The sequence below is a fragment of the Aquarana catesbeiana genome, linkage group LG11, assembly GCF_042186555.1.
Source record: "Aquarana catesbeiana isolate 2022-GZ linkage group LG11, ASM4218655v1, whole genome shotgun sequence".
Classification (NCBI taxonomy): domain Eukaryota; kingdom Metazoa; phylum Chordata; class Amphibia; order Anura; family Ranidae; genus Aquarana; species Aquarana catesbeiana.
Window position 1 is genome coordinate 211,682,278 of NC_133334.1, and position 16,172 is coordinate 211,698,449.

The 16,172-nt window shown below is 41.9% G+C and overlaps 1 protein-coding gene across 8 annotated transcripts in view; it reads left to right on the forward strand.

The window, feature by feature from the left end:
* MUS81 (MUS81 structure-specific endonuclease subunit) overlaps nt 1–16,172 on the forward strand; it is a 293,609-nt gene that overhangs the window by 105,442 nt on the left and 171,995 nt on the right. For all 8 annotated transcript variants that reach the window (XM_073605255.1, XM_073605253.1, XM_073605252.1 and 5 more), the window contains 2 exons: nt 520–649; nt 14,934–15,067. In XM_073605255.1, coding sequence (XP_073461356.1) covers nt 520–649; nt 14,934–15,067 — 264 coding nt within the window. The remainder of the gene's footprint in view (nt 1–519; nt 650–14,933; nt 15,068–16,172) is intronic.

Below are 16,172 nucleotides of genomic sequence, written 5' to 3' on the forward strand. Positions count from 1 at the left end.
ACTATATGAATGCCAGATACCCTGACTTTTTTCAGAGTTTTCCAACCAGCAGCATGTCAGATAGGCAGCTTTCGCAGAGCGTCATTGATGGAAGGTCAAAGCAAATGGGAGAGAGGTCCGATAGTAGTCTCTGTTTAGTGAGCCAGATTTTCATTTTCACATCACAGCCAATATGAAATGTGCCTATTCTGTATACTACAAATTAACCAGCAAAAGGTCATGGATGTGTACTGAGGAACAGTGTGCATCTTTGCCTAGCTTCAGGTGGAGGCTGCCCGGTCTGGAGCTGACAGTAAATAGGGTTCAATAGGATTTTTTTCTGACTGCAAGTTCTCGCTTACTTTATATTTCAGTATGGTTTAAAGACTTGTGTTTATGCTTCTATACTCCAGTTCACAAAAAATATATGGTTTAGAATTGCTGGTTACTCAGTTATTTTGAATAATAATAATATAATATGAAAAATATCATGCCTCTGTATGAGCAATATTTATGTATTAAGTCCTTCTGTCTTTATAGGCTATTAGCTCACTGAAGAAGTATCCCCTACCCCTCCATAGTGGAAAGGAGGCCAAAATACTTCAAAACTTTGGAGACGGAATTTGCAAGATGTTGGATGAGAAATTAGAGAAACATTATGCTGAACATGGTATGTGCTTTCCATTACAAAGCTCTGTTATGTTTTTTTGCTCTTGGTTAATTCAATAATAGCAACCCTAAAATATTGTATTTGTATGCCATAAGCCTTCTGTGACTGCTGAAAATGTGTGAGTAAAAGGAGAAAGAATGCTGCAAGATTGCTGGAAGATTTAGGCTGGATTCACATTAGAACACACAGTGGCTCACAGCAGGACTTCGGTGCATCTCCATTCACTCTTTCAGGTCTGAATTCAGCATGAATTTTGGGCTAAATTCGGACCTGAAACGGACCAAAAGACGCACAGGGCTCCTGTCCATTTCGCACCGGAGCCGCTGCAGAGATGTGTGATCCGGCTCCATAGAGAGCCGGTCACAATCTCCTGCTATGCGAATTGGATGCGGTGAAACCTGCATCCAGTTCGCATAAGTGAGAACCCAGCCTAAAAGCATCCTCGTTAAGGATACTCCTAGCCTATTTCTCCCATCCAACTATGATGTGGCATAGGCAATGTGTACATCTAAAGGGGGTTAGGGTACTTTTTGGATTTAACAGCATTTGCAAAGAACGTTTATAGCTGCAGATGATTTTGAGAAAATATAGGGAAATGTTAACTGGCAGTAATTGACAGTTAGCCAGTAATCAGAGAACCAAAGGAAGCAAAAATGTGAAATGGTTTACTTACCCAATTGCTTAACCACTTCAAAACCTTAGGGCGTCATATGACGTCCTTGACTTTGTGCGGGGACATCTGAATGATGCCTGCAGCTACAGGCATCATTCAGATGTCATTCTTTCCAGCTGGCGATTCTGTACACGATAAGAACGATCATAGCAGCAGTTCCGCCGTTTGATCATTCTTTAGGGGCGACGGGAGGGGACGTGTCCCCCCCCCCCACCGCCATCCGGCGTTTTTCTGGGCTCTCCCGTGCCATCGGGGGCCCGGAAAAAGAATCGGCCGGTGCCGGATGACGACGATAGAGATTTCTGGTGACCAGATGGTCACCAGTCATCTCTATGACTCTCGGAGGCCCGGGCGCGACGTTATGACATCACGCCCGGGTTCCCGGAAGTAATCAAAGCTGCGATTGCGGCTGTCAGCATGAGATCGGAGAATTTTTTTCTCGATCTCATGCTATCCATATCTCCATATAGAGGACCTGTCACAATAGATTCCTATTACAAGGGATGTTTACATTCCTTGTAATAGGAATAAAAGTGATTAAAAAAAATGTAAAAATAAAGTTTAAAAATAAAAAAAAATTAAGTAAAATAAAAAAAAAAAAAAAAAAAAAAAAAAAAGTAAACTGTCACCTGCCCTGTCACCGGTAGCTCGCGTTCAGAAGCGAACACACAAGTAAGTCCCGCCCACATATGTAAACTCCTTTCAAACCATCGAGTTATCGCCACGTGCGTTAGAGCGTGTGCAACAATTCTAGCACTAGACCTCCTCTGTAACTCTAAACTGGTAACCTGTAAACATTTTCAAAGCGTCGCCTATGGAGATTTTTAAGTACCGAAGTTTGGCGCCATTCCATGAGTGTGTGTAATTTTAAAGCGTGATATATTGGGTATCTATTTACTCAGCGTGACATCATCTTTCACATTGTACAAAAAAATTGGGCTAACTTTACTGTTTTGTTATTTTTTTTATTCATGAAACCGTTTTTTTCCCCAAAAAAGACGTTGGAAAAATTATTGCGCAAATACAATGCAAGATAAAAAGTTGCAATGACCGCCATTTTATTCCCTAGGGTGTCTGGTAAAAAAACATATACTGTATAATGTTTGGGGGTTCCGAGTAATTTTCTAGCAAAAAAATGATGATTTTTACATGTAGGAGAGAAGTACCAGAATAGGCCCGGTATTGAAGTGGTTAATTTGCTTGTGTATATTTTTAACAGCCAATGTGTTTTCATTATTTGTAAGTTGCAAAAAAGCTGCTTAAAAGTTGAATTAACAGTGCTTTTTATTTTTTATCTATTTTATAGAACAAACAGAGCACAAGCATTATGTGACACCTTCATATAATCTTTATTGAAAAAGTAAAATGTCATACACACAAATGTTTTCTTTATTATCTTGCCATATCACATAAACTGACATCCAGGAAGAAACCTGCTCAGCCATTCTATGTGATATAGTAAGTTTATAAGGAAAGTTTGTGAATACCACATTTTACTATTTTTACTAGTATTCGGAAGCGGTGGATACTGTTTTTTGTAATCAAAATTACAAAAGAGAACTTTTAACTGGAAAGGACATTCCTAAAATTCCGTACAATGAGACTGTATCTTTTTTTCCCCACTTGAGCACTGACTGTATCTCATTGCAACGTTTTATTTGTTTTTTTTGTATAGTAATATTTAGGGTTGCACCGATACCACTTTTTAAAGACCGAGTACAAGTACTGATAGTTTTTTTTTCAAGTACTCACCGATAACCAATTTTTTTACTGTTCTGTGACAGTGGCACTATTATGCAGCACTGATGGGCACTGATAGGTGGCACTGATGAGGCTTGGACTCTGTCAGTAGTTTTTTATTTTTATTTTATTTTTTACATTTTTTTTTTTCTGTTACTTTTTTTTTTTTTACAATGCTTTCTTTTTTTGGGAGAGGGGAGTGGACAGTGTCAGTGTTTTTTTTAATTTATTTTTACAATTTAACCTTTTACATATTTATTTATTACGATTCTTTTATTTTTTATTAGCCCTGTTTGGGGCCTTTGGTGAGATATCAGGGGTCTAAACAGAGCCCCGACATCTCACTTTTAAGACAGGGAAAAGGACTTGGGACACAGATTCACCCCCCCCCCCTTTCTCTGCAGCCTCAGCTTCACTGACACAGACAGAGACTCCTCCCCATTCATAAACTGAATCGTAAACACAGTGAACACTGGCTCTGTTCATTTAGAAAAGGAAGGAGCTGGTAAATTACATATTTACATGCTCTTTCCTCCGCTCTCCATCCTGACAGATCCAGGATGAAGGGGGGACCAGAGGGGCATGGAGGAGGACCCGGGGAGCCGGAGAAGGACAGGGGACAGACGGTACGATCGATGTGGGCAGTTACAGACACCGATCTCCCTGTATAGCTTTCAATAAAGCAGCTGACAGCCACAAGAGTGAGAGGAGGAGAAGTAGCTGTCAGCTGCTTTATTGAAAGCTATTCAGGGAGATCGGTGCCTGTAACTGCCCGCACTGAACATCCGTGAGGCTGCCCGGCCCCCCCTGCTAGTGCTTGTGCAAATGCTCGGTATCGGTACAGATACTGGTATCAGTGCAACCCTAGTAATATTGGTCCAGTCTGGACCAATGTAAGTATTCATATTCCATACATGGGCTATCCCTGTGGAACAATGTTGCCAGCCTCCCGCAGCATTTTTTACTGACAAAACATGGAAAATCTACTGACCGGGCAACTTTTTGACAGAACACCTATTAAAAACGAAGACAACTGATTTTTCAACAGTATAAAAACAATATGGAAACAACAACAATACCCATAACAAGTGATTTGCCTGGTTTACACTTAAAAAGTCAACACAACATTACAAATTACCAGCCCCTGATATATACAGACAGTTGTAAAAATCACAGATTTTTACAGACTGTCCTTAAATTTACTGACGGTTGGCAATCCTGCAGTGGAAGCAGACAATAACTGCAATAGCCACAACTGGAGATTGTGATGTCATCACCCCGCCTTTTCAAGTTGGACTTATGTAACTGCAAAAAAAAAAAAAAACCATACATGGAATTCAGCTTTAATGTCTATACACATTATAGTCTTACTTCTGACTTTGTGCAAAAATGTGTATGACGAAAATGGTATGGCATAATAAACATTGGGATTTAATTGAACATTTTTAATTTGATAGCATCAAAGCATCTGTGTTGTAATTGTATAGCTCGTTACATGGGATCACTAGCAAATGCGTTGGTAAAAGTGACAGTCTTTATTTTCCAAAAAGATAATTAGAAACCGCTTCTTTCAGCATGAAACAATAAGCAAAACAATTCATACTCCTGGTACACAAAATAGCGGTTTCAGTTTACTGCCCATGAAACTTGTCCCTTTACAAAGGTCCAGAAATCCAGAATTATTTTCATATTTAGACAGTCCACAAAGTCCACAATCCTCACATAAGTGTGTCTTTCCCCACTCACCATCTATCGGGCACCTGCTGATTGCTTCCTGCCCCTTTCAGCCCCCTCTTAACTCCTTCAGGATCACAGTCCCTGTAGTCAGGGTCAGAGGCTTCTTTCCCACCCAAAATCCCTCCGAGCCTACAAATTCCAGGCCTTATACTAGGACTTGCCAATCCTGGGAAAACTAGGTCAGTTTTTCTCTTTTGCCAGACCAGCACAGCACAGAACTTCTCAATCTGCATGGTTGAGACTCCCTGAGTCCTCCCAACTGCTTATTTTAGTCCCCTTTAAAGGGACCACAACCCAAATAATGTAAGAACATATCTCCCATCCAGGTTCCATCTGTGGCATCCTTCACAAGCTGTATATATTTGGAGAATCATATTAAAAGTTACCTTGTGAAGCATATACTGGCAGGCTAGTAAATTTTCGGTGGACAACGGTCTGTTGTCAGATTTCCCTATTGTCTGTACACAAGTCCGTCACACAAAAGTTGAAAGTACAAACACGCATGCTCAGAATCAATGCTTACCAAACACGACATTAGCAGAAAGTGCCCAAAGGGTGGCGATCAAGAGCTGAAAATCCTTGTAGTACGTTGATACGTTCATGTTTGTTGGCCGACAATTGTGTACCCTTTGTATGCAAGACAAGTTCCTGGTACACGCCCTTCGGACAAAAGTCTGACGCTTTGTTGGCCAACAATCCGATCGTGTGTACTAGGCTTTAGGACAGGGGTCTCAAACTAGCGGCCCTCCAGCTGTTGCGAAACTACAAGTCCCATGAGGCATTGCAAGGCTGACAGTTACAAGCATGACTCCCTCAGGCAAAGGCATGATGGGACTTGTAGTTTCACAACAGCTGGAGGGCCGCCAGTTTGAGACCCCTGCTTTAGACATCCACAGCCATGGCTAAATGCAATCTGACTCCTCAATATAAGTAATGTTGTTCATAGGCAGAGATAAGGCATCTATCAAACCTATATTACTTTAATTGTACATCACAGACACACAGGATTTCATATGTATGACTACTTATACTGCCATTTTCAGATGAATGGACATTGGCCAAAAAAAGCAGGAATATGTCAGACTTAACCCCTCACAGATCAGATAACCCTTAGTTTTTTAATTGGTGTCCTTAGGTGATGCTCATGCCTCTTGTTTTCTCTGAAGTTTGTTCCCATGACTTTTAGCCCGTTTCTTACACCCCTTCGTGGGCAGAGGAGGACTTTATCCTGATCAATCACTACAGCCATCAGGCCAAGAGGAGACCATATTCTGCATAAAAGTGATGGCAGCATGTAATGTCTGACAGTTGGCGCTGGATTATGTGGGCAGTGATCACTACTGTATTCAATAACCTCTAGCAGGGTGCTATAGAGATCCAGGGCAGTGATCCTTGGAAATGATCCAGGAGAGTCAAGTGCTTGAGGGTCCTGTAAGGCATACCCTCCATGATGAGGGAAGACTGGGCTGCTGGTCCTGCAGCTATGGACATGGCAAGTGCCTCTGTTTATAGTGGAATTCAGGCAGAGAGGTGTGTGTGTGGGGGGGGGGGGTGCGATTGAATGGGTTTCCAAATCCCTTAATTAAGTAGGGAGGGCCCCTTAAAAAGTTTGCCCTGCAATGTCTCCCCAAAGGGTCAGGTTAGCTCTGAATCCCTGCCCTTTATCTGGTGTTTCCACTGTTTTGGGGGTGGGGCAGGGGCATAGAATTCCATATCTTATGTTTCAAGGGAGGCTTAGGTGTTTTATGGGTTCTAGCGTGGAATGTCTGGGACACAAACATGGTTGCTTTCCTTTCCCTTTTTCCTTTTTTTGATCATCAGTAAATGTGTTCTTCCTGGAGCGTTCTCAAGGTACAGGGCTGTCTAAGACACAGAAGACCTTGGTGGGCTTCCTGACAGATATGGTACGCACTAACCCTAACTTACGCTGCTGGAAACCTTTCCCCAAATTGACTGGTTTTGGATCCTGGTGACTGCCAAAAATGCAGTCCTTTCCTGAGCAACCTCACTTACAAGAGGCAATGTTTGCTGATTAAGTTCAACTGTAAAAAGGTATTTTCACTATGAAGCTACCCAGTACCTAATAGAGGTTGAATTCTACAATAAATGGATGTCTCTGGCTGTTGACTCAGCTGTTTCTTACTTTAAATAGGACATTACAATCTCAATGGATGAGGTTCCAGTCTTGAAAGGCACCACAAAGAAGAGGTTAGATGCCTTCTTTAAAGCACTCTTCTTTCTGGTTTGAGCGGCTCTGCAGATACTGTTGGCTGTAGTAGATGTTTTCCAACGTTTGTAAGAAGCTCATGCTGCGATTTACCAGCTCCTAGAAGATTTTTCTTGAGAGTTTTTTGTTTCTCAGTGGATGCCTAGGAAGACTGCATAGGGCAGCTTTCACAGGTGGGCACTATGTCTGTTGTCATGAGAAGGATCCTATGGCTTAAGAGCTGGTCGATAGAAATTCTTTGCATGAAGCAGATTAATAAACTGCCCTTTGAGGTTGAACACTTGTTTGAACTATTGGGTTATATGGATACACTATAAGGGGGAACTTAGCAAGCTTTTTGCCAGTGTCCAATCACCTGAAGGTAGCAATCTTATAACATACAGTGTGGTCTAAGAATACCAGTTATGTGTTTTGTATTCTACTCCAAAATAAGGAAATTTACAGGTGCATCTAAATTCCTATTTTTTGGATTAGTATATGTCCCTCATATCTGTTTGTTAACAACTTGCCTATGAGCTATAAAAATGGCCAAATTTACTAGCCATTTTTATAGCTCATAGGCAAGTTGTTAAAAAACAGATATGAGGGACATATACCAATCCAAAAATATAGGAATTTTGATGTACCTGTTTTTTTCTTATTTTGGAGTAGAATACAAAACACATAACTGGTATTCTTAGACAATCTTTTACTAACATGACTCTTCCCTGGTGGACGTCAATGTGATTCACTGCTAATTTCAGGTTCTTCCACTTTCATGCAGGATTCACCTAACCCACAGCAAATCAAACTTGTGCATATTCACTCATTACTGCTGTTCAATATCCAATTAGATATCTGTAAGAGGTAGTTAGCCATATGGAAGTAAAATAACCTCTCTTTGTTAGGCCCCTTTCACACTACTGTGACTTCAAAGTCGCGTTATTTTGCCACGATTTCGCGGCCATGATTTTGTTGCGACTTTTTTTTTCTTTTTTCGATTTCAGGGAATGCCTGTGTAACTCTTATTAAAGTCGGACCAAAGTAGTGCAGGGACTACTTTGAAGTTGGCACAACTTGAAGTCGTACTAATATAATTGGTTGTCATTGGAAATCACGGGGAACGACTTGTCATGCGACTTTGCAGTCCCAAATCACAGGACAAGTTGTACAATGGTGAAAGGGACCATAATCTTTTTAGTATAGTTTCACTTTGAAAGTACATGCTTTATTATTAATAGCTACACAAAATGTATGTTCTTTCGATGGCCCTGGGATCTGCATAGTAGTTGATTGTACATAGTGCTTCAGGTTAATTTATAATATTATGTCAAATCTTGTATAAAACCTTAGGGACTTTTAAGATGCTATCAATTAGGCTAAAAATGTTTTAAAAAATTACATAAAATCACTGTAGTGGCAGTACTTTATATGTGCATTTTAGTTGTATGTACTCACACATCTAGGACAGACTACAGTGGAACCTCGGATTACGAGCATAATTCGTTCCAGGAGTATGCTCGTAATCCAAACTACTCGCATATCAAAGCGGGTTTTCCCATTGAATCAGTGGAAACAAAAATTATTTATTCCGTATTGACTTCAATGGGATGCAATACCGCATGCGGCCAGAGGCGCGGGGGGGGGGCACCGGAGAGCCTCGGAAACGGGCGAAAAGACCCGAGGACACTTCGGCTGACCTCGGCAAACCTCAGAAAGACTTCCTACCCGAGATTTGCCAAGGCCAGCCGTGCTGTACTCGGGCCTTTCCGTGCATTTCTGAACGTGACGTTCGGCTCTGCTTGGCTCCGGCGCCCCCCCACCTCAGGCCAAAAGCGGTACTGCACACCGCTTTGGCCTGAATCCTGCTCGTTTTGTGAGACAACACTCGCAAACCGAGTTACGATTTTTAAAAATACAGTACTCGTGTTGCGAAACGCTTGTTAACCGCCTTACTCATAATCTGAGGTTCCACTGTACAATGATATACAAATGGATGCTGGTTCTAGGCATTGTGTAGATTGTGAAAGCTGCAATTTTTTGATTGTGTTAAAGTGATTGTATACGATCACCTTGTAAAACAACCCATTCAGTTTAAAATAGAAATGAAAGGCAAAATATTTGTGTATAGATATGAAAAAAAATATTAATACCTTTATTCCCCCTTTTTTATGAGTGATCACATTCCCTCTGTTCTCAGCTGCACAAGAGCTGGGGGGAGGAGAAGCACCAGTACACTGAGTTTTCCAGTGAATGGCTATGCAGCAGGGGTGTGTCAGGACAAATCTGATCATTGGAGGAGAACAGGCTGTGTTCCCAGCATAGTTAGAGAACTGACCACAGGTGTGTTCTCCTGCTTAGTGTGGTCAGTTTTTAATAGGAAAGCAGAGGGACTGGCAGGAACACCAGGAATTTCACACAAAGGAAGTAATACAAAGAGAACAGGATACTTTCTCATACAAGTACATTGGTACAGCAGGTACATATCAGGAATATGAAATGCTGTGTTTGCATACTCTTTAAATTTCTGGGCATTTTTATAATAAAAAAAAAAAAAAGTTTGTGGATAGAAATAGTTAACATATTATACTCAAAAGTGTAACATTTAACAGCTGTAAATAAGGTGGTGGATGGAAATGATCTATTCTATGCAGACAGTTACGGAAGTAATAGCATGGCCTTTTTCCCAAACATTGGACGAGTGAAAGCATGAATTTCAGGGCAGCCTGGTGAAAGAATTTGCATGCTCCAAGAACTTGTTAGAGAGAATTTCTAGACATGTACAAGCTTGGATTGAGATGTGATCTCTGTTTGCTTAGGTTGTTGTAACAATAAAATGGCTTCTGAGATTGTTTTAATGAATGCAATAACACTGTTGCCACCTAGTGTTGAATCTCCGCAATTTATAATCTGTCCTGTTCTAGTAGAAAATGAATGAATAGACTTCTTCAAAATAGTGTTCGGAGCTTAGAGCAGCAACCATACCAAACCAAATGGAATTCACTTTTTCTAAAGATACACCAATACAAAATGAAAGCTGTGCTGCATTTTGATCCTTGCACCATTTTGACCAAACATTTTGAAAAGTCTTTATTGATTTCTTATGGGTTTATATAACATTAGTTATGGTAAATTGTGTGACAGCTGTTGAATTATGAGTGTACAGAACACCTCTAAAGTTTAAGATTGTCATTTGCTAAATTTGATTACACACATTACCTTCTGCTTACCAACCTTTATAAAATAAAATGCAAAAACAGCCATGTGAGTCCTTGAAAATTCCAGCTACATACTTTGAACATATTGGAAAGTTCTAGTTAACCACTTCAATACAGGGCACTTTCGCACCTTCCTGCCCAGGCCAATTTTCAGCTTTCAGCGCTGTCACTTTTTAAATGATGATTGCACGGTCATGCTACACTGTACCCAAAGTAAATTTGTATCATTTTATTCCCACAAATAGAGCTTTCTTTTGGTGGTATTTGATCACCTCTGCGGTTTTCATTTTTTGCTAAACGGATAAAAAAAGACCGAAAATTTTGAAAAACAGTTTCTCTTTGTTTTTGTTATAAAAATTTGTAAATAAGTACATTTTCTCCTTCACTGATGGGCATTGATAAGCTGCACTGATGGGCACTGATGAGGCGGCACCGATAAGCTGCACTGATGAGGCGGCACCGATAAGCTGCACTGATGAGGCGGCACCGATAAGCTGCACTGATGGGCACTGATGAGGTAGCACTGACGATGGGCACAGATAGGTGGCACTGATGTGCACTCATAGATGGCACTGATAGGCGACACTGTGCACTGATGGGTACTTATGGGTGGCACTGATAGATGGCACTGCTGGGCACTGACAGGTGGCACCGATGGGCACTGAAAGGCAGCATTAATGGGCACTGATGGCTGGCACTGATGGATTTAACTGACAGGCATCACTGGTGGCACTGGCAGGCATTTTGATGTGGCACTGATTGGCAGCTGCCTGGGCACTGATTGGCATTTCCCTGCTGGTCTAGGGTGGCATACCTGGTGGTCCAGTGTGGTAGCCATCCCTGGTGGTCTGGTGGCATCCCTGGTGGTCCTGGGCGGGCATCCGAGGGGGGGCTGTGCTGATAAACAATCAGCACAGACCCCCATTGTCAGAAGAGCAGCCGATCGGCTCTCCTCTACTCACGTCTGACAGACGCGAGTGAGGAAAAGCCAATCAACGGCTCTTCCTGTTTACTTCGTGATCAGCCATGATTGTACACGGCTGATCACGTGGTAAAGAGCCTCCGTGATAGGCTCTTTACCGAGATCGTAGTTGCGGTGTGCCAGGCTGACACGTTGCAACAACGTTCGCCGCGATGCGCGCCCCAGGGGGCGAGCAGCGGCTTGATATCCTGAAAGACGTCATATGACGTCTGGTCAGAATATCGCAACCACTTTGCCGACGTCATTTTGCTATATGGCGGGCGGCAAGTGGTTAATCACCTGAATCTTTCACTTTAATGAGGGAGGTGTAAGTATTTAATGTATTTAAGTATTTAACACAGCAAATTAACCTGTGTCAACTGGTTTCGATCCGCAAATGCAGTGTGTGCTTTTGACATCGGTTTGAGGCTGGGTTCACGCTATTGCGAATTGGATGCTAGCTGGAGATTCTGACTGGTTCTCTATGGAGCTGGTTCACACATCTCCGGTACGAATTGCACAGGAATCGGATATAAATACAGTCAAAAATTTGGGCCGAAATCGGACCTGAACTGGTGAATGGATACGCATCAGACCCCCTGCTGTGAGCCACTCGGTGCTCTTGTGTGAACCCAGCCTTTTACTTTTCAAGGACTATTCAGGTATCATTACAGATGCAGCCATCCTGCATTTGACCTGTTTCATCTGCTTTTGATTCCCATAGACTTATGTAGGAAGGGAAGCAGTTCTGGAAAAAGGTCCATCGACACCGGCCCTTTAAATGGAATTTAAAGCTATCAGAGGGCATCATTAAAAAATTTAACAAATATTAAATTGCAATGTCCCAAAACAAATTATTCTGTATGGAATACAAAACAGTGAGCTCATTTAAGTCTAGGTTCACATTTATGCGGCTGCGCTTGATGCGTTTTTCATGCACATTTTGCAGTGCATTTCAAAACCCTCGTTTTTTATTGCATTTTTACATGCAGTTTTCATGCATTTTGCGTTTTACAGATTTTTTTTCTTTAACTTCTTCCTGACCGGCGGGGAACCCGATGAGTGTGGCCTGCGGTTGCATTGACCACCGGCCACCCATGATCGCAGGCACGAGAGACCGAACCGGGATCTGTGTGAGTAAACACACAAATCCCAATTCTGTCAGGAGAGGAGAGATAGATTGTGTGTTCCTATTAGTTAGGAACAGCAATATGTCTCCTCCTCTAGTCACTCCCAACCCCCCACAGTTAGAACACACACTGAGGGAACACATTTAACCCCTTGATCGCCCCTAGTGTTAACCCCTTCCCTGCCAATGACATTTATACAGTAATCAGAGGCTATATTTAGCTCTGATTGCTGTATAAATGTCAATGGTCCCAAAAAAGTGTCAAAAGTGTCCGATCTGTCTGCTGCAAGTTCGCAGTCCCAATGATCGCCGCTATTACTAGTAAAAAATAAATAATAAAAATGTCATAATTCTATCTCCTATTTTGTAGACGCTATAACTTTTGCGCAAACCATTCAATATATGCTTATTGCGATTTTTTTTTTTTTTTTTTCACCAAAAAGACGTAGAAGAATAAACTGCCTAAACTGGTGAAGAAATTTTGTTTTGTTTTTGGGATATTTATTATAGCAAAAATTAAAAAATATTGTTTTTCCAAAATGATTACTATTTTTTGGTTTATAGTGCAAAAAATAAAAACCGCAGAGGTGATGATCAAATACCACCAAAAGAATGCACTATTTGTGGGGAAAAAAAGGTCATCAATTTTGTTTGGGTACCAAGTCGCTCAACTGCGCAATTGTCAGTTAAAGCGACGCAGTGCTGTGTCGCAAAAAATGGCCTGGTCTGGAAGGGGGCAAAACCTTCCGTGGCTGAAGTGGTTAAACACACTGTAAACACACTGTATATAGCTGGTTGTTAAGCAGGGGGCCGGGAAGCCAGCTGCCGCCCTCTTAACAACCGATGGGTCATCAGCTGTCAGCGGGGTTCCCCGCTGATGGCTGAATGTTACAAAAAAAATTAAAAATTTCCGGCAAAAAAAAAAAAAAAATCGCAAAAAAAAAACCCCGGCGTGGGGTTCCCCCCAGGTCCATACCAGGCCCTTCGGGTCTAGTATGGATTCGGAGGGTACCCCCCCACGCCAGTTTTTAAAAAAAAAAATGCAGTGGGTTCCCCCCCAAATCCATACCAAACCCTTATCCGAGCATACTAGGCCGCATGCCCTCAATACAGGGGGGAAGGGTGCTTGATGGGGACAAGGGCCTCTTCCCGACAACCCTGGCCGGTTGTTGTCAGGGTCTGCGGGCGGGGGGGGCTTATCGGTATCTGGAAGGGGGCCCCCAGATCCCCCCTATGTGAATTGGTACCCCTACCCTACCCATTCACCTCAAAAAGCAGTGAAATGTAAGAAAAAAACAAGAGTTGGTTTTTGACAAGTCCTTTATTAAAAAAATAGCTGTGAGCCGTCTACTCCCGCTGCCATCTCTTCCGCCACCATCTCTTCCCGTTGCTGTCGTTTCCCCAAGCCGCTCATCTTCTGTGGCTGTCTCCCTCCATTGAGTTGTCGCCCGCTGTCTGGCATCTCTTGTATAGCCATGGGGCGTGACCATCGGATGACATCAACAAGGTGTGATGTAGCAAGGGCCGGGCTCTCCGGGGGATGTCATCAGATGGCCATGCCCCATGTCTATATAAGAGATGCCAGACAGCGGCGGACAACACAACCGAGGAAGACAGCAATAGAAGAGCGTTTTTTTTTTTTTTTTTTATAGTGGGTAACTGGCGACGAGGAAGAAGACAGCAGCGGGAGAAGACAGCACAAGAAGACAGCTCGGGGAGAAGACAGCACTGGGAGAAGACAGTGGCCAGGGTTGTCAGGAAGAGGCCCTTGTCCCCATCAACATGAAAGCAAGCACCCCCCCCCTTATATGTTGAGGGCATGCAGCCTGGTATTGTTCAGGAGGGCGGGGGGCACTCGCTTGTCCCGCCCTTTTCCTGATCTGCCAGGCTGCATGCTCGGATAAGGGTTTGGTATGGATTTTGGGGGGGGACCCCACACCATTTAAAAAAAAAAAAAAAAATGTTGGCGTGGGTGGGGAGTTCCTCTGAATCCGTACTAGACCCGAAGGGTCTATTTTTTGCAATTTTTTACCTTTTTTTTTTTTTTTTTTTTTTATATTCAGCTGTCAACAGGGAACTCCGCTGACAGCTGATGACTCATTGGTTGTTAAGGACGTGGTGTCCGGCTTCCCGGCCCCCTGCTTAGCAACCAGCTATATGCAGTGTTAAAATAAAAACCGCAAAACACATCAAAAATCGCATCACAAACCCAACACTTGCATTTCTGGTGTGATTCCATTGAAGTCTATTACCCGCAAAATGCGGGAAAAAAACCCCTGACCCTTTCCAAAAATGCAGCGGCCCCAAAAGGCATAGATGTGAATTTGTACCATAGGAAACTGTTAAATGGACTGTAGTGAGTTTCTGCAAACTGCATAATGCACTCAAACACGCACAGGTGTGAACCTAGGGTAAATGAACTACAGTTCTCAGTTTTAAACTAAGAATATCATAGAACAACGTTTGAATAGAAACCTTTCCACACTCCAAATCTGCAAATAGATCTAAATGCCCAACTGTATCCACTAACCTGTATTTTAATGCTTCACAAGTATGCTGCACCACATGCTAAAAAATGTGATCATATTTTACATCCTCATTTGTATATTTTGGTTTTTAGGTCCTAATACCCCAATACATTCACTTCCAAATTCCAACACTACATCCAAAAACCATCAAAGAAGCCAATCCCCCCTTCCTACATCTACCCTGGAACTAAACTTGCCAGAACTCCACCAAGGCCCATCCCCCACAGTAAGTGAGCTCTGTACACCTTCATGTGTGAAAATGTGTCTGTTTATTGTGGGCTTATTGTCATTTCCCATATCAACTACTACTTCCTTTTTTAATACAATCTTCTAACCAGATTTCCTGTTAAAAAATTGCTAAAGGTTTTATCTCCAGTATAAAGAAGAACACAACTTTTCATGTGTGATCTATCACTATAATAAATGTCACAATCCTTACTTAAACTTCATGCATGATTCAAATGAATTGCTGTGTAATGCCAAGCATTGTAAAGAATGTCTATTTCAATAACTTCTGAGTGCTTTTGGTGGGTTGAAACTGTCCACCTGTGTTATGTGTTCATTAATAATTCTATTTGACTTCTGGTTTCCCTATCCCCAACATTAAAGTAAACCTTTCCTAATAGGAATATAGAGGCTGTCATTGCTGACCTCTTTCTGAAAATGCCATTTGCCTGGCTATTAAGCTCATCCTCTAACTATGGTACTTTAAGGCAGAAGAACAGGTCTGTTGATCAGAAAAGTCAAAGTACTACCTGCATACTTATTCTGGGTTAGCAGATAGAAGGGATGAGTACAGTGCTGCGCTAAAAAATGGGAAAATACTAGAATAGCAGCTAACACACCCATAGACTCAGGGTAAAAGTAATAACCATAAAAAATTAAGAAGTGTAGCGCTATAAGCTCAATGAATATAAACAGTGAATAAATATATCACAATAATATGAGGAATAAATATCCATATGTAGTTAATCTAAACAACTACTAAGTGAAACCATAGTGCACTTAATGAGCAAATATAACAGTGATTGATAAGAAAAAATATCTATGCGTTCAACGCCTCAAAATAAGTCAATATCTCAAAACATAATAGTCCATATAAAATATGTGAAATAATTGTGAAAAAAAACAAAAGTCTATGGGGGTAGTGCATAGGCAATGATGGACAAATGCCTCCCAGGCGCACAGGTGGATTGTTAGACCCAATCTGGTAGGTAAGTAGACGGTAGAAGGACCATAGGTGCACGGAAGATTGAAATCAGTGCCGGGACTATCACCAGAAAATATGGAGGCTTACCGGAATTTAATGGCCTGAAATGGGATACGCCATA